Source organism: Branchiostoma lanceolatum, chromosome 15, assembly GCF_035083965.1.
Source record: "Branchiostoma lanceolatum isolate klBraLanc5 chromosome 15, klBraLanc5.hap2, whole genome shotgun sequence".
NCBI lineage: Eukaryota > Metazoa > Chordata > Leptocardii > Amphioxiformes > Branchiostomatidae > Branchiostoma > Branchiostoma lanceolatum.
In genome coordinates this window covers 2,891,920-2,912,220 of record NC_089736.1, presented here as the reverse complement: position 1 = coordinate 2,912,220, position 20,301 = coordinate 2,891,920, and the positions used below count along the sequence as shown (strand labels likewise).

General features: G+C 41.2%; 1 protein-coding gene across 1 annotated transcript; it reads right to left on the bottom strand.

The window, feature by feature from the left end:
- Positions 1–1,246: 1,246 nt before the first annotated feature.
- LOC136420387 (autotransporter adhesin BpaC-like) lies at positions 1,247–3,286 on the bottom strand. The gene has a single exon (XM_066407268.1). It carries the CDS (start codon positions 3,224–3,226, stop codon positions 1,310–1,312), a length of 1,917 nt encoding a protein of 638 aa, XP_066263365.1. The 5' UTR covers positions 3,227–3,286; the 3' UTR covers positions 1,247–1,309.
- Positions 3,287–20,301: the final 17,015 nt, after the last annotated feature.

Below are 20,301 nucleotides of genomic sequence, written 5' to 3'. Positions count from 1 at the left end.
TAATATAGACAATTCCCATGCAGGTGATCACTATTATAGTAGATATCTTTTTACCTTGAGTATTATTACGTATCTAGCAAAGGTAGGATATAGTCCGGCCTTTTACATAGTCCATTCCCATACAGGTGGCCATGGTCACTTTGCTAGAAATTTGTTTACCTAAAGTATTTCCTATCCGTGTGCAGTTTTTTTCCTTTTGCATAGACCATTTCCAGGCAAGTCATTACTGTTATATATCTTTTCACCTTGACTTTTACCTACCTAACAATGAAATACATTGCCTTTTTTTACACAGACCATTTCCATACTTTCTGGTATGCTGAAAGTTGTGAAGGTTTTCCCAAGGCGGAGTTGATTATTTACAGCTTTTTATGTACAAATTTTGACTGTGCCGTCATTCACAGCTCTAGCCCCTTGTCACCAGGTGCTTAGGCAGATATAACAGCTAGGACGCGCAGTATGAGAAGATTAAAATCATCCCTTATTATTCATCTGGTTAATGTTTGGCAACTTTTATGCTATTTATAACCATTGTGTTTAAATCGGCGCTTACATATTATCCTTGTGAGATTTCAAAATTCTGGGATTTTAATCGTTATCGTGAGACAAATGAGTTCGTAAGGCAGAGTATCAATATCTGAAAATCTCGTTGTGTTAAGTTTTTCTCAATCTCTCTGTTTCTCCTAAATAAACTGATCAATTTATTTTCTTGTTTACTAGACAAAGTATTTATGGTTTGACATATAAGTAAACATATTTCAAACAGCATTTCTTCTATGTTATTTTCTCTTGCTTGCCATAGTCAAGGCTGTAAAATTGCAAATGCGTATCCGTTAGCAACACTTCATAATGTGTGAATCAGGATCCTTTAGTAAAATTATTAATTACTTATCAAGAACTTGTTTAACGATAGTTTTAAAATAGAAAGGGAATCTCGATGAGAGTCGCAATGCTGCAATGAGGGAATTGTTTAGAAACACTCCCCCGGCTTCTCTGCAAAGGGTCTTACAGGCTGTTTACAATTCCGCGACTAAGACGTATTGTCCACGCTGGATGGTTAAAGGAGTAGGTTTTACTTGAGTTTTGCAGTTATAGTCACACGCAAACGCATTGACTTGTCTCTTTAGGGCTCAAACAACCACCTGCGAACGCATCAACCTGTCTTAGAGAAGAATCGACTAAACACCTACAAACACATAGGAATTTGGACATTGGAGAAAAGTAAAGCTGATTTTGAAAGGCAGTTACTATGTTATTCGTTGTTGGCCACGTCATGTTTCCTTACGGTAGACAACCAGAGACTGGTCTCCTAGTCATCTAGATTTAGAGCGCAGTCTTCAGCCTTGTTTGTTTCAACATCGACGAGGGTCTTCATGGGTATGTCAGCACCAGCGTCAGAGCCGCTTGTAGTCTCCCCAACTTCACATGCGAGAGTCTTCACGTTGCCTGCAGTGTCGGTTTCGTCTGGCATTACCCCAGTTCCACCTACAGTGGTCTGCTGGCTACCAACAGTGGCGGTTCGTGCATTGTCCTGACGAGCCTCATCCATTTGGAGAGATGCGCAGTTCTCCTCTACATGTACATCAGCAGAAGTTGACACGGGTGTGTCTGCATCAGGGTCGGTTCCTTCAGCTGTTACCTCTGTTCCCCCTGCGGTAGTCAGCTGCTTGTTGGCGTTTCCGGTTTGTCCACTGTCCTGACGAGCTTCATCCAGTTGAAGAGGTGCTCCGTTCTCCTCCACATCGGCCTTTATGATCACGGGTGTGTCTGTAGCAGTTCCGGTTCCACCCGCCGTTACTTCAGTTCCATCTGAGGTGGTAAGCTGTTTGCGAGCGGTGGCAGTTTGTCCGCTGTCCTGATGAGACTCGCCCAGTTGAAGAGGTGCTTCATTCTCCTCTACGTCGGCCTTAATGACCACGGGCATGTCTGTAGCAGTGCCTGTACCATCTGCCGTTACCTCAGTCCCCCCTGTGGTGGTCTGCTGTTTGCTAGCGGTGGCAGTTTGTCCACTGTCTTGAAGAGCTTCATCCAGAGGTGCCCTGTTCTCCTCCACATCGGCTATAATGGTCACGGCCATGTCTGTAGAAGACCTCATTCCACCTGCCGTTACCTCAGTTCCCTCACCGGTGGTCAGCTGCTTGTTGGCATTTCCGGTTCGTCCACTGCCCTGACGAGGCTCACCCAGATGGAAGCGTGCCCTGTTATTGACATCAGGGAAAGTTGTCATGGGTATTTCTACAGCAGAAACGGTTCCACCTGCCGTTGACTGAGCTCCCCCACCGGTGGTCCGACGGTTGAGACCAGTGACGGTTGTTCCATTGTTCTGCTGAGGTTCGGCCAGACCAAGGCATGCCATGATCGCAGACTTCCATTTCTCCACCACCTTCGACGTTATTGTCAGGAACAGTGTCAGTAGAAGACCTTGGGAAGCATTCAGCACAATAAAGATGTACTCGAGAACTGTGCTCTGAGCGAAAGGAAAGATGAAGCCCAAAATCCAGGTGAACCCCGTCAGAAACGAGATACGCATGTAGACCCAGACCTTGCTGAGGTCCGAGCGTTTCAAAGCAGTGCTACCTATCTGAAATGACTTTCGTATGGCCAGCAAGGCAAGAGTGATGAAGACAACATTGATCATAAGGGCACACAGGACAGGAACTCCAAACGCCACCAGACTGGCTGTCGGATTGCCGATCCAACAGCCCTCCCCGTAACCCACCCTGACAGAACTGCCGAAGTCCACAATCACTGTCGCTACGACTACGGGCAACGGTGCCAGTAAGATATACAAGAGGTAGTTATTCAGTTCCGGTCTTTCTAAGCCCTGACGAAATGTAAGAAAGAGATCTACAGACAGTGCGTTCATGGATGTGAAGGCCGTCAGCATAAGGTAGTGCAGAATCATCGCATATGCTACACAGCCAGATCCTACAGGGACAATTACACGACCCACAAACATGGATTCAGCAACTGTTATACTTGTCATCATTATGACCTTCAGCTTGGCTGGAACTTTTTTCCACTCGCCTGACCTGAAAGTGTGGACTACGAAACCAAAAACGGCTACGTCAGACACTATCACCAGACCCAGGGTTAACCAACTCTGGTCAGCATCTCCGGTTGTTTGGACCCCGCGGGTGTCGTTCGAAAAATACTCCAGTAGGCAGTCCCCGCAGATCGATGCTGTTGTGTCCTGAATAACCACCTGCTCAGCTGGGCAGGACATGTTAGAGCTGAGCAGATGGACACTACCATTGGGAAGGATTTTGAACTCTTCGGAAGTGAAATTCAGAATGGGCCTGCTGCAGTTTTGTAAAGGGAAAGTTTTGTTCCCTGAGCCTTTACTTACGGACGAGAAAGGTCGGCATGTGTCTACAAATGGGTCGAATAAAAAGTTGGGTGGGCAATGGTCTGGACTGTTTTCGGGACTCTCATCAGCATTAAAGTTGAATAGACTAGTTAAGGAGAAGCAGAAATCGCATTGTAAGCGGATGATGGTCCCCCCGGCCCCACGACAGCTCAAATGTGTGGTTGCCTGAAGGGAAAGTCCTTCACAAAGAGCACAGTAAATGTTTTTGTAAATCTTATGATCACCCTCCAGTAAATGCTGAAAAGACCTGCAGGCAGTTACATTACAATTTACATTAGACATATCGACCTCATGGGGAATACATCGCCTGACCTTGTATTTGTTTGGCTCATATTTATCTTCAGCAGTGAACTCCAGCTTTACATTTACAGTTGCAGGACAATTTACTGACATGCTTAGTATAAGATTTTGGATGTTGTTGTTCAATTGTGTGCTTCCACCGGGACTTGCAGATGAACTATCAGTGCACACAGGTACAACGTTCCATGTTATTACTTCTTCCATACTCACATTGTTACAAAGAGCACAGAATATGTTTCTATAGTTAATACGTGTTGAACTATCATGCAAGGGCATCCGGTAGACCAGGTCACCCGGGTTGTAAGGATCAGCTTGTTTCAAACACTGATCTCTTGTGACATCTTCCGCCCAGTGATCAGGGCAGTCAGCAACCAACCAGTAAGATGTCCCCTCGTGATAGCCCGACAGACACTTCCACTTCTGATGGTGAAGATCAGATGACGTTTGGGCTGCTGTGTTACACTCTTCTCTACATTATGAAGGCAAATGAATGTTAGTGTCATTTCTATTTAAAGACCGAAGGGTTTGTGAGGGAAGTTGTTTTCGAAAACTTCTCTTTTCAATGCACTATTTATCATTATATATCATTGAAAACCTTCTTTATTACCCTTTACAATGATACAATGCTTGTCATGATCCTATTTTAGCAACATTCAAAGGTCGAATGAATGCCAGAGCTGACCTAGTATGTCGCAAAACACAAGTGTCGAAATTCCCCTGCCGACACGGCTTATCATTCTAAAGAAATATACACAAGCTAGATAAACAAGAGTTTCTAAAAAAAATCTGGCCATACGACCTCATTGTGGTGGGGATGAAACAGTTGAAGTATAGTTTTTAAAAAGAACTAAATTGCACAAGTGCAGTGTTAAGTTTTATTCAGTTTTGTGAAGTTTGGTATGAAATAAACTGTTTTCAAAGTCAGCTTCAAGAAAGCTTTTTAAAAAAGCTGACTGGGGCGCATTTGGAAGAAATGAAAGTTTCTGCATTGAATATGCCAATGAGACTCATTAGCATAATGCATGTGGTGCATTCACCTTTCTTAAAGGCACCTACAAATCAAATATGACATCTCTTGCATTTATCGTAAGGGAAATACAATTTGCATAAATTATGCAAAAGAAGAAGAAAAAGATGAAGAACACGCCAGCAAAAACAATATATTTCCTCCTTACATAAATTTTTTTTTTTTTTAAATTATTAAAAAAAACAGAAAAAGAAAAGGTAAAAGGTTTGACATACTCGGGTTCGAACCGGGGACCTTCCAGTCCCCACCAAACCTACATACTCTACGTGCTACCAAGTGAGCTACTGGGAAATCATCGTCCGGCCATCGTCCTGCCATGAAGATACATAACGTTGAAATCTCACGGCACAATATTTCACGGCACGGCACGGCACAATATTTTGGTACCTTTTTGTCCATTTTCTTAACAAAATCAGTTCCATTTGTGTAATTTTGTGGTAATATATGTAATATGGCCATTTATGGAGATCTGGCAGGGCATACAACCACGGATGCAGGCGGAAATGCCAAAATATATGCATGTGGAACGGCTTTTCAGAAGTGAACAAGAGTCTGAGGACCCAAAATCTCCATGAAATTTGTTTTTTTTAAATGTTGTGTTATGTTTGTGTATGTTATTTGTTGTTTGGTTGTTATGTTATGTTTTATCTGCTTCAGGGTGGTTGTGTTTGTTTATATTTGTTTTATGTGGTCTGTTACGCCTCAGTGCATTTGTTTCTCCTTCTCTTTTGGCTCTCATGTGATCTCTCTTCATCTTCTTATGTATCTCTGACACCTGGAGACATCCCGACCTTGCCTACAAAGTTGTGTAAATTATAAACTATCAGGGACAGCGGTTGATAGAACACAACTTTACAGGTGAATAAAAGACAGGGGTACAATAGATAAGCAGGAAAGGTTACGAGTGACCAGATCATGTCAAAGTGCTACGTAGTTACCTATAAACTGGTAGCAATCGTAGCATTGTACGTTAAATATATTGTGGTCCACAGTACCATTGCCAAACCATTGAGAAAATAAAGCCAGACCACAACACGGTATGAGCAAGAAACAGCCTGTTAACAGGTCAAAGTGAATTTACACATAATCAAATGTGTGATGTGTCCTGGTTACTTCACATACCTTATGCTTTGGATCCCCATCATATATCCTTTGATCCACAGAAACTGATCTTGACCTCTTCTTTGCTATTTTCCCATATTATTCAACTGGGGTCCTCAAACATACAGACAGACTGACTGGAATGAGTTGCCTTACATTAAAACCATGTATAACTGTTCCTTTCACTACCTGCTGTCATTAGCTTCTAGTCTGGTCAAATCAGTCCCTACAGACTGTTAAGCGCCAACAGCTGTTAACAACCAACAGTTGCTAATTTGATTGATGGGCTTGGCAAGCTAAAGCCAACAGCTGTTGACAACTGACCCACTTACGCTATAGCTACTAACAAGCACCCAATAGAGGATAGGCCAACACAGCAAATATAGATTTCCCCATTACTTAGGCAAATTAAGTCCAATTTGCATAATTTGCACTTCATTGTATACAACCCTCTCTAAGCTACCTGCCAAGTAATTAACATGAGAATCTGTCGCTCCTTTCTTCAGTTATTCTCCTTTGAAAATATTTACAAACACGCCATTGCAGTTCCAGTGACACATACCAGGGGGCCCAAAATCGACCTTGACCTTTCTCCTCCCAGCACCTACCCACATACCAAATATCATTTCAATCCATCCACACGTTCTTCAGTTATGCTGATTTTAAGCTTCCGGTGACACATACATACAAACACGGTGACACAAACATACACACATGCGCACACACACGCAAACACAATAACTTCGCATGATTTGAACTTCAGTGTGTACATCTCCATCCAACCTACCAGCGTACCAAATAACATGAAAATCTGTTGTTCCTCTCTTCAGTTAAACCCCTTTAGAACATTTTTACAAATAGGCCATTGCAGTTCCAGGGACACAAACCAGGGGGCCCAAAATCGACCTTGACCATTCTCCTCCCAGCGCATACCCACATACCAAATATCACTACAATCCATCTACACGTTCTACAGTTATGCTGACTTTAAGCATACGACGACACCCATGCAAACGATTTACCGCCTTACTTATGCAAATTCGGTCTCATCTGCATAGTTTGCACTTAAGTGTGTACAACTTGGTCTAACCTACCTGTGTACCAAAGAACATGACGATCTGTCCATCCACTCTTCAGTTCTTCTACATTTAAGATTTTAACAAATACGCCATTGCAGTTCCAGTCACACATGCTAGGGGGCCCAAAATCGACCTTGACCTTCCTCCACCTAACACCCACCCACATACTAAAAATCATTTCAATCCATGTACAGGTTTTACAGTTATGGTGACTTTAAGCGTCCGGTGACACAAACATACACACAAACACCAAACGCAAGCAAAACAGTATCTCCATGAAAAAGCCTTTTTTCATGGAGATAACTACCATACCATGCCCCTGCTGCATAACAGTCATGCATTGCGACATATCCCAGTGTTGTACAAGCGAGACATTTTTAACGATTCATGTCCATTACAAAACATAAATTTTGAAAGGAAAACTTTATATTGTTTTACCACATCGTTTGCATTGTTAAATATCAATCTACATTGTAATATTTTGCAACCGTTCAGCATTTTCTATGTTGGGCCCACAGAAGAAAGTGTACATGCCGTGCCGTCCTGTTTGGCAGGTATAAATACCCGACTATGCACGCGCCCGGCCCGACGCCCGGCGCCCGGCATCAGATCGTTCTGAATGCCATACGACCGCCGAATATATGGCAAAAATCTAAAAGATGTCTCAAAACTGGCTAGATGGATTGGTTTGATGTTTTTTGTGATGGCAGGTTGTAACAAAAACTGGAAATGAATAGATTCTGGGCCCACTGGTGGCTTTCCTGGGTACTGTAGTTGAAACTTCCAGTTCTGGACAAGCTATGGCCACGGTGGGGTAGTAGGTAGCTGCTGTACACGGAAAGAAATAGGTTTTGTTCGCCTTGCAACGGTTTCTAACTGCAGGGACCGATTGTGTTGGAACATTGGTAGTGAATAACGAACAAATTGATTTGCATGATAAGCATACTTTAAGCTATCTACATACCAAAACCCATTTGTCAACATCTAACGTTATTCTCTTTCAAAGTTTGAAGCAAAATCGGCTCCTGCAGTTCCAAGAAAGCCACTAGGGGTCCAAACTAGGTCACAGCAAGTAGATTTTATGAATGACATTAATTAATTTTTGGCCTGATTTTGAAAATAATTCCCCCCCTCCGGAGATGACAACATGACGAGACAGTACTAAAATGGGAAAATATGTCGTGTTGTATCTGTAAAAGTGACACTAGTGATGTAGCTATAACTATAGTTGTAGAAATGAAAATAATTCGATTGTTGTAAGAGTGGCACCTATGTGATAACCATGAGTGTAGTTGCCAGCTTGGTAAGTGATACCAGTCTACCACACTAGTGTCACTTTGTACACGTCTTGAATACAAGAATAAAAGAATTGTTGGCTGTAATACAATGTTTTGTTGCTTCGACTATTGTAACAACGTTTATGGTGTCTATTTTGAAATTCCATTTTTTTCAACAAAGTTTAGCTACATTTATCTACAATACCTCTAGAATACTGCATGTCAAACACGGTGGAAGACGAAACACATTTTATTTGAAGTTGCCCCTTCTACGATCAAGAAAGAAAGGCGCTGTTTAAATAGGCCACCAAATTCCATCCAAACTTCTCCATGTTAACCAAAAGAAAACTACTCTCCTGTTAACATCACAAAACCCACACATTACAGAAAAAGTGGGAGCATTCGTCTTCCACTGTTTCGGAAAAAGAAGTCAAATCCAAATATAATAGAATTTAGTGTTAGTATTTGAACTAGAATGGTCACATGCTATATTGTAACCAATTGTCTGTCCGTCCTTCCTTCCATGTTTCATGTACTTGCAATTAGCCTACGGGCAAGAGCTTGCAATAAACCTATTATTATTCAGTTAAATCTACGTACTCAAAGTCTCTGCAGCAGTCGCCGAAAAAGCTGCAGTCCTGGTCGCACTGGCAAAATTTCTCTAATATTGGATCCGATCCGCATCTTCCCGCACAGCTGTGCCTTTGGTCGCCACATCTTCTTGCCGTGGGGTCTACCAAAGTAAGAAACAGCAAATGATAAATGAGTGTTGATGGAGGGAAAGATAATAACGTTATGCATCAATAATGAAATAGTCTATTTCAAAACAATGTTTTACAACGCCTTGCAATCAACACCTATAGTCTACCGACAAAGCATATTATGTTTCAATCAACTTGTAACAATGATCTTTGTCCCATCTGATGACACTGATAAAACTGGATCTACCATTTGTTGTTTCTTGATATTGTTACCGGTTACCGAACCATTCATCCACAAGGACATTCTTACCAGCACATTCCGTCACGTTACAGTAGTTCCAACTCCCCGACTCGTCCGTGGTGTAGCACCAGGGCCGCTCCTTGTTGTCAGGGTTACGGCAGAAGTTTTCTTCCAGGCCTGCATCAGGATGAGCCTGTGGTGTGTGGGGATGGCTGTGGAGGGACTGGGAGTCCCATCTCTGACACTCCCGGTCTCCTGCCCTGATGAACGGGATACAACATGACAAACGTTGTATCTGACATGTATTTGGGTAACTTGTGGTCCTACCAATGGTCTGAAGTGTTTATTTAAGGTGCCGTGGAGAAAGCAATACGTTATTATTTACAGATTCGATGTTAAAATGATATAGCTCCTTAGATAACAATTTTCACAATATTCCTGTTGCGTTCAGAATCTTGCAAAGAATTCAATTTTAGGTTACAAAATAGTGAATATGATATAGAGTAAATGACCTGCTCCGGCGTGTATACGGTTCCTTAAGGCATGGTCAGTTCCAATAACCACCGGTTCCTTTAACATATAACTTTGGTACTTGGAGGCATAACACTAATCTTACCTGTTTATGCCGCCTGTGTAGCTTCTTCCCTTATCGTAGGTGAAGAAGCAACTTGTTGGTACGGCTGAAAATGAGAAACAGATAGGAAATGTATGCTGTTCAATGAAATAAGCACCCCTCTACCCACACTAACGCGCGCACACACACATACACCTTCAGGGTTAAACATAAAAGATGAACGTCTATCATCATCATTGATTGCACGTTAAATGTTGCTTTTTATGTAACTGCATGTGTTCTACATTGTGCTATTCATTTGTGATCATTGTCCCAATGCAAAAACTGTGGTCATACCACTCGGGGAGACAACCCTGGTAGAATATGACAGAAAATAAATATAAATACATGATTGATGGCAGAGGTGTGTAACTTGCTTTCTTATCTTCATTTACCACTGAAGAACATAAGAGTAAGAGACTATCATACCGTCACAGGCGAAGACCTTATCACAGTACATCCACCTGATGAGGGGGTTGGTGGTGTAGCACCACGGCCTGTCCTTCCCGTCCGGGTTCCTGCAGTAGTTCTGCTCCAGCCCTGCCGATGGGTAGGCCTCGGGAGTGTGGTTATGGGTATGGGGGTACTGAAATATCCATAACTGACAGCTGAAGACCTGGTACAAGCCAAAGTTGTTTGTACGGCCCCTGTAGCCTGTCCCTTTGTCATGTAAGTAGTAACAGTCTGTGGACATAAAGTTTTGCGTTTTAAAGTCTGAATCTCTTGTACACCATTCTAGTAGCCATTGAAATCACTTGTATTACTTTTTGTCTCCCCTTCGTACATTGCATAACTTATCGTGTTGTCAGGAATAAGCCATTTCATAGTTCAAGTGACAGGGAATTGTGGATTTGGTCAGAGGCTAGGACTCTTCGGAAATGAACAATCCAAGTGGCCAGCATTTGGCAGTGTTTTTGCATTGTGTCCTGTTCTCTTCGGTGTCATGGGCGTTTCAGAGTGTGAAACAAGCTCAGTTGTAGTGTATTAGGGTGTACAATGGTCGGTAGTGATTGGAAAAATGGTAAGCTGAATAGTGAACAGTGAAAAATAATCATTTACAAGTAAGGGGCCTTGATCTTTGACCGCAGTGCGTCACGTAAACCGCAATGCATTATTATGACTGCGCACTCGGACCTATCAGGTGGCTTATCCGTGTATGCCTTTTCGGGGACCTACCGCAGTTCACTTCATCACTGTTGTCTCCGCAGTCATCTCTACCGTCACATCGAGTAGCCGGGTGGAACAGGCCTCCATTCTCACAGGTAGAAAGGGCTGTGAGTTATAATAGTCAAGTCAGTTATAAGAATGTTCAATCCAACTGCACACTTTTCTGTGCCATTTGGGATTGGGGTACACCGAGCGGTAGCTTGATTATCAGACGTAAAGAAGGCACACGTCAACGAAATGGGACTGATTAGCGTAATCCCTTATCTTACGTACATCGATACGTTTTGACAATCAGTATGCCAAAAAAGAACGCAAATGTCTGGTTTGATTAAAGGTCTTCTATGTAATTTGTTGGCGCCAAATTGGAAAATATCCGTATGAATATATCTTAATGTGAATGACATGTTCAACCACTTTTCAGCATATCTTCATTTTTGTTTCATATGTCTATTTTTATTTGTGAACTGTACAAAACAAACTGTACAAGGTTATGACACCACATGAACGTAGACCCTCCTGCTGTAAACAACATCCTAAACATCAGCAGGTCCTTAAAGAGAGGTTAAATTGAAACTTAATGAAGTAATTTTTCACACAGTGCCACCAAACAAAGTGTAGCCATTTGAAATATGCACCATGAAATAAGTCCCATGTTGGATTCTTTTGTATGCAGAAGTTTGACACCTAAGACTAAAGCCTGAAGCTCCCCCATACACCTACGTTGAGTTCTTAAGTCTTGACAATTAAATTCTGCAAAATAAGATCTACTGAGTAAGGCACACTCTACTACAGCAGATGTCATCAACTCTTCTTCTTTGAAAACACTCATATCTTTTCCTATAAGGGTAGAATACAATCATTTTTTTTAGATCTATTTTGTAGGGCCTCAATAAAGTGGGGTAATTTTCCTTTCAATACTGCAAGAACTGTAGTATGAATGGCGTTTTACAAAAACTGGTTAACTAGTACTGTAAACAGGCACCCCACTGGGCAGGCCAGTAGTCAGCCATCTGATGACCTGGGCCCATGCATTTGTTGGCCGTTGGAGAATCACACTTTTCAACACATTTGTATGGTGTAATGATGTTGTAGCATCACTCATTGGATATTGATTTTCAATTCTATAGGGTTGATCCAACTAAATATGCAAAGAAATTATAGGAAAATTTACTTTCTGTTTTCACCTAAAATTGCATAGAAGGCCTTTAAGATTTCCATTTGATTTAGTGGAAAGTACCATGATGTGCCGTAATGTAGAAAGTGCCCTATAAAAAGGTGGTAGTATACTCACGACAAGATAGCTCATCACTGCCATCCGTACAGTCACTTTTACCGTCACAAATTTGTGAAGGCCATACGCAGCGTCCATCGCTGCAGCTTATCATTCTGTATTTTTTCTCACCTGTGTTAAAACATGGAGAAGTTATTGATACATCGCATTTCTACATTGTCTACATTAAAGGTTAAGAAATATACGGACAGGCCAATATAGCTTTTAATCTGTTAATTGTCCTGGCAGAAAATATCGAGGATTATGTACATTTTTATGGTAATTGAAGTACCCAGAGCACTAAGAAACTTGCTACAAATGTTAACATCAGGTAAACCCCATTATAATTTCTATCTGTAGTTAAACTTAATTGTTTTTGACCCACGGATTACTTTATTGCAATTTAACCCAAATATATGTAAATCGTCCACCAAAAAAATTGCCAAAGACCTAAACGGAATAACCACCATGGTGTATTTTCCATAAGCATCTATCACATGTTAGCTGAAAAAAATAGTGGGTGCTCAACTGAATGACACACTTACAGCAGTTTTGTAGTTCATCTGTATTGTCCCCGCAGTCGTCTCTGCCGTCACATTCTTGTATCTTGTTAATGATGATGCCATTTGGACAGATTGCTTCATTGACGTCGGCTTTCAAAGAAAGATTGAATGGAATTTTAGTAAAATGCAGCACAATAGATACTCAAGTGCATCATCAGCAAATCATAAGACAAGTTGATTGATTTTGAGTGATTTCTTGTTTTTCTTTAAAATGATTCCTCTTTTGTTAAGATCGCACTTTTGTGCAATGAACACCATTATTGATTTCTTGGGTGGGTCGACAAACAATTTCCTTAGGCGCAAATGTGCAGGCCTTACCACAGACTGGTACGTCACACAGCGCCCAGCTCACGTTAGTATGCGCGGTGTAACACCAAACTCCGGGTTTGCCGTCCGGATTTCGACAGTAGTTCTCCTCCAACCCGGATGACGGATACTTAGCGAGTGTCTGACTGTCCCAGCGTTGACACGTCAAGCCGAACTTGGTCACAGAGACTCTTCCTCGGTAGGATGCCCCATTTCCCACCTGACACTCTGGCAAATAATAAAACGTGGTTTAGGAACATTCTAAAGCAAAGTTGGCGTGTAATTTCCAACACAAAATTGGACAAATTTTCGACCGTCCAACTTCAGTTTTCGTCAAGAAATGAGCAATCCACTGCTTCTGTGACGTGACGGTTATCTAGATGGAACACGTGACACCTTCTCAAACGCACTTACAGGTTCGCTTTTCTATTATCTTGACACAGCAGTAGATGAAAGAAACGCTTACCTTTAAGAATTTGGACTTCGCACAGGCTCAGGATTCGGGAAGAACCAGCAAGACGAACGCCCACATATCGTCCCTCCATCCCCGGACACAGGACGGAAATAGACGACTGACTCACGTCGATATAATGATCACCACCACACTTGGGGTTCTCGTTGACCTGGTCGGAATCCCCGATGTGGATGTTGAAGGGGTTGATTCGTTCAAAACAACAGTCCTGGCGGTTGAAGATGACTACTCTGTAGATATTGTCAAAGCAATGGCAATTGAGTTGGATTTACTTCAAGATGAATATGATATCATATAGAACTTGTTAACCCACATATTTCAAATGCAAGCAATGCTTTTATGATTTGTATCCTGCATCTCTCTTACGCCAGGCCTTGACTGACACACGTGCACCTATTTAAATCCCTTTGCTGTTAGCTCTGTAAGCCAGCATGTTACAATTCTTTTGAAAAGCGTGCTGTTAGATATGCGAACATATTGTCTTCTGCTAAATACGTACCTGCTAATTCTATACGATTGGCCGAGATCCAGCCACCAGCTAGGATTAGCTTCTTCTTGGGTGTGTGTACAGGTACCAAAGCCACCGTGTATGTACGTATTGGTGAACCCGTCTACGGCAAGGCTGGCAACTCCGTTCGTTCCATTACGGGTGCTTGTTTGGAACGTCGTCTTGCCAAAGGCGACATTGGTATCTGCCCAGACGAGAGGAATTTCCATTAGAAGTATATATACTATAAGCATCAGTGACTTCTGGGTAACAAACAAATAAGCTTATGGTTGGGCGTGAAGAAATTTAAGATACCTTTTCCAATACAGTACGATATTTTGACACGGGGAATGTAATGTAGTATAAATTGACGTTATGGCCAACCTACATATTATGGACTCTTGTACATCCAAAACGACGTTTTTCATGCTATATTGCTCCGCCCTCACTATGCCAACAAACTCGCACTTCTTCTAGACAGTCTAAAAGAATTGAGTATTTCAACCTATAATATGAATACTTTGCCTGATACTACTGTTGTGCATTTCCATTAGAAGTATATATAAGCATCAGTGACTTCTGGTTAACAAACGTAATGTAGAAAGTGCCCTATAAAAAGGTGGTATCTACTATACTCACGACAAGATAGCTCATCACTGCCATCCGTACAGTCACTTGTACTGTCACAAACCTGGTGTGGATCTATGCAGCTTCCATCGGTGCAGCTTATCTTGCCGCGTAGTTTCTCACCTGTGTTAAAACATGGAGAAGTTATTGATACATCACGTTTCTACATTGTCTACATTGAAGGTTAAAAAATATACCGACAAGCCAAAGTAAGCTTTATTCAAACATCATCCAAAGTCACCCAATATCTGTTACTTGTTCAAGTCCTGGCAGAAAATATCGGGGATAATCTTCATTTTTATGGTAAATGGCGTACCCAAAGCACTAAGAAACTTGCTACAAATGTTAACATAAAGAGCCCTCGGGGCTGGTCATTAAACCCCATGATAATTTCTATCTGTAGTTAAACTTGATTGTTTTTAACAATTCTAAAGCCTGAACCACGGATTACTTTATCACAATTTAACCCAAATATATGTAAATCGTCCCAAATATTTCCAAAGACCTTAACGGAATAACCACCATGGTGTATTTTCTGATAGTATCTATCACATGTTAGCTGAAAAGAATAGTGGGTGCTCAGCAACTGGATGACACACTTACAGCAGTTTTGCCGTTCATCTGTATTGTCCCCGCAGTCGTCTCTGTCGTCACATTCTTGTATCTTGTTAATGATGATTCCGTTAGAACAAATTGCTTCATTGACGTCGGCTTTCAAAGAAAAATTGAATGGAATTCTAGTAAAAATGCAGCACAATAGATACTCAATTGCATCATCAGCAAATCATAAAACAAGTTGATTGATTTTGAGTGATTTCTTGTTTTTCTTTAAAATGAAACCTCATTTGTTATGATCCCACTTTTGTGCAATGAGCACCAAGATTGATTTCTTGGGTGGGTCGACAAACAATATCCTTAGGCGCAAATGTGCAGGCCTTACCACAGATTGGTACGTCACACAGCGCCCAGCTCACGTTAGGATGCGTGGTGAAGCACCAAACTCCGGGTTCGCCGTCCGGATTCCGGCAGTAGTTCTCCTCCAGCCCGGATGACGGATAGCTGGCCGGTGTCTTGTCGTGTTGATGAGGTGTCTGACTGTCCCAGTGTTGACACGTCAAGCCAAACTTGGCCACAGAGACTCTTCCTCGGTAGGATGTCCCATTTCCCACCTGACACTCTGGCAAATAATGAAACGCGTTTGAGGAACAATTTGAAGCAAAATTGGACAAATTTTCGACCGTCCAACTTCAGTCTTCGTCAGGAAATGAGCCATCCACTGCTTCCGTGACGTGACGTTATGCAGATAGAACACTTGACTCCTCGAGCAGTGTACTATAAGTTGCAAAAGGTTTATGGCGCCCCTCGTCTGTGTTGAGGCATGGTTACAATGCCCTGATGAAAATGACTTTTTTTCACCCCTCTTGAAACCTGGCATGCAAAAGGTACGCTATTCTGTTATCTTGACACAGCAGTAGATGAAAGAAACGCCTACCTGTAAGAATTTGGACTTCGCACAGGCTCAGGACTCGGGAAGAACCAGCAAGACGAACGCCCACATATCGTCCCTCCATCCCCGGACACAGGACGGAAAAGGGCGACTGGCTCACGTCGATATAATGATCTCCACCACACTTGGGATTCTCGTTGACCTGGTCGGAATCCCCGATGTGGATGTTGAAGGGATTGATTCGTTCAGAACAATAGTCCTGGCGGTTGAAGATGACTACTCTGTAGATATTGTCAAAGCAATGGCAATTGAGTTGGTTACAGGATGAATATGATATCATATAAAACTTGTTAACTCACATATTTCAAATGCAAGCAATGCTATTCTGATTTGTATCTTGCATCTCTCCTATGCCAGCCCTTGTCTGACACACGTACACCTATTTGAATCCCTTTGATTGAGATCTTAAGAGCGGTGTGCTGTTAGCTCTGTAAGTCAACATGTTACCATTCTATTGAAAAGCGTGCTGGTAGATATGCGAACATGTTGTCTTCTGCTAAATACGTACCTGCTAATTCTATACGATTGGCCGAGATCCACCCACCAGCTAGGATTAGCTTCTTCCTGTGTGTGTGTACAGGTACCAAAGCCACCGTGAATGTACGTATTGGTGAAACCATCTACGGCAAGGCTGGCAACCCCGTTCGTTCCACTACGGGTGCTTGTTTGGAACGTCGTCTTGCCAAAGGCGACATTGGTATCTGCCCAGACGAGAGGAATTTCCATTAGAAGTATATATACTATAAGCATCAGTGACTTCTGGGTAACAAACAAATAAGCTTATGGTTGGGCGTGAAGAAATTTAAGATACCTTTTCCAATACAGTACGATATTTTGACACGGGGAATGTAATGTAGTATAAATTGACGTTATGACCAACCTACATATTATGGACTCTTGTACATCCAAAACGACGTTTTTCATGCTATATTGCTCCGCCCTCACTATGCTAACAAACTCGCACTTCTTCTAGACAGTCTAAAAGAATTGAGTATTTCAACCTATAATATGAATACTTTGCCTGATACTACTGTTGTGCATTTCCTACTCAGAGGATCACCTTTGCTCTCCTCCAAAACCAATGCACAAATTATGGCTATAACTCAGTTGTATTTACTAGAAACAAAACATATTAAATATAACTACCTTTATAAGTACATTTGTTTGCTATGATATGTTATTGATTGTATATTACCCATGTGGTGCCACTTAGATAAGCAGTATCATTGAATACGGCACCACTGTGTATTCTATGTATCCCGTCTATATTTGTTTCGATACAAAAGAAGTATAAGTATTTGGCAGAGGTATGTAATAAAAAACAAAGTGTATCGACTAAACTCACGACAAGATAGCTCGTCACTGCCATCCGCACAGTCACTCTTATGGTCACCCCCCCCCCCCAGTCTAGATACGGTTAAACCTTTGCTTTTAGTTTCACGAGCGTTAATTACCGCGTACGCCTTTTTATCCACCTCCTTTGGGTCAAAAATGGACTTTGATCTTTTTCAATCATCCCATTGAAACACATTATTTGAAAAAAAGGCCCTTAGAAAAAATGGTCCCGTCTTGAAAATAATGTTGGCAGCGTGCGTGTTCACCCTTAGCAACTTAATTCTTCACTCCTCAAAAACCAATGCACAAATTATGGCTAAAGCTCTTTATAAAGTTTTCCTAATCAAACGAAATTGTAATCGGTTTGATATTATCACCATGTAACTATAGCTACCACCATGTTAAGTACATGTGTTTATTATGATACGTTATTGATTGTACATTTGGTGCCATTTACATAAGAAGTTTGCTTGAGTACGGCACCACTGTGCATTATATGTATCTCGTCTCTGTATGTTACAATATAAAAAGAAGAAGAAGGCAAAAAGTATTAGACAAAGGAAGAAAATACACAATAAAGTGTATCGACTATACTCACGACAAGATAACTCATCACTGCCATCCTCACAGTCACTTTTACCGTCACAAACCTGGTGAAGATAAATGCACTCTCCATCTGTGCAGATTATCATGTCGTCTTGTTCACCTGTGTTAAAACATAGAGAAGTTACTGATACATCATGAGTTCAAACATACACCGAGAGGCCAATGTAAGTTTTATGCAAATACAAAATCATGGTTATTGGCGTACTCAGATCACTAAGAAGCGTGCTAAAAATGTTAATATAAAGAGCAGGGGCGGGTCATTAGCCCCATTATATTTATCTCCATGAAAAAAAAGACTTTTCATGGGTATATTGTTTTGTTTGGAGTTTACGTGTGTGTTATCCTGTGTGTATGTTTGTGTCACCGGACACTTAAAATCAGCATAACTGAAGAACGTGTGGATGGATTGTAATGATATTTCGTATGTGGGTAGGTGCTAGGAGGAGAAACGTCAAGGTTAATTTTGGACCCCCTGGTATGTGTCACTGGAACTGCAATGGCGTATTTGTAAAAATCTTCTAAGGAGAATAACTGAAGAAAGGAACGGCAGGTTTTCATGTTATTTGGTACGCATGTGGGTTGGACAGAGATGTACAAACTGAAGTGGTAATTATGCAAATTTGGACTGAATTTGCATAAGTAATGAGGAATATCTACTTCGCCATTGTGGGTATGGGCTTTGAGGTCGCACCTGTTGGATCCATTGGTCTCTTATCTAGGACGAGTATTCCCCAATTCCCAACAGCTGGTGGTTCTTCTGCCCATAACCAAGTAGATGTGTTGTGGTAACTCTACTAATGGTATTGCAGAAAATTATATGTACCTTATGTTTCATAGTACGGATGTTGTATTTGAGATGTAGGTACCTTTATAACATGTTAATACACCTGACAATAAATTATGCTAATGATGACCTAATTTGCATAATTCATGCATAAACTTGTATTTCCCTAACCGTAAAAGCTGTTGATGTCATATTTGAGATGTAGTTACCTTTAGGAAAGTTGAATGCACCTGGACATAAATTATGCTAATGAGGACTTCATTTGCATAATGTTGCAGAAACTTGTATTTCCCTTACCGGAATTTGAGATGTAGGTACCTTTAGGGAAGGTAAACACACTTGTCCATGAATTATGCATAATTTGTCTTACCGAAAAGGCTACGGATGTCATAATTGAGAGGTAGGTACCATAAAGAAAGGTAAGAAAACCTGGCCATAAATTATGCTAATGTGGGCATCATTTGCATGATTTATGCATATGCCTTACCGTAAGGGCTACGGATGTCATATTTCAGATGTATGTAATTTTAGGAAAGGTGAACACACTTGGCCATGAATTATGCGAATGAGGGCCTCAATTGCATAATCTATGCATAAACTTGTATTTTCCTTACCGTAAAAGCTACGGATGTCATATTTCAGATGTAGGTACTTTTAGGGAAGGTGAATACACCTGTCCATCAAATATGCTAATGCGGACCTCATTTGCATAATTTAGGTATAACCTTGTATTCCCCTTACTGGAAAGGCTACGGATTTCATATTTGACACGTAGGTACCTTTAAGAAAGTTCAGAAAACTTGGCCAAAAGGACGTCATATTTGAGCTGTAGGTAATGGGAGGGGAATATCCTGTATTTTCCCGTAAATGTTTCTAGTTCCTATTTCGTAGATACCCTCTGGTACATAAAACAAAACAACCAGCGGCAACAACAAATAACTAGGGCAAATAAAACACATCATACATAAAAACAAATTTCATGGAGATTTTGGGTCTTCGGACTCTTGTTTCTTTCTGTGATTAGACTTGATTTTTTTTGGTAACATTTCTAAGGCTAACGCCTGACCACAATTAGGATAACTTTATGCCAATTTAAACCAAATATATGTCAGTTGCCATAAAAAGTTCCAAAGACCAGATTTGAAAAGCTACCATGGTGCATTTCTTTAAGCATCAGGTAAATCTCATGTTAACTACAAAATTGTCGGTGTTCAATTGAATGATACAACTGGAATCAGTAAGCTACATTATATGCAATAGCATGGCATAAATCCTATATTTTAGAATACTGTTATGCTCTACGGCTTTGCAAGTTCATAACCAAGCGTTGCTTTTCCGCGTTTCTACTTACAGCAGTTTTGTTCGTCTATATTGTCCCCGCAGTCGTCTCTGCCATCACACACTTGGGTCTTGTTAATGATGATTCCATTTGTACAGATGTCTTTGTTGATTTTGAATGAGATAAAGA

Bases quoted from the DNA above. Each gene is read 5' to 3' on its own strand.
- LOC136420387 (XM_066407268.1), bottom strand. From the start codon at position 3,226: ATGTCCTGCCCAGCTGAGCAGGTGGTTATTCAGGACACAACAGCATCG.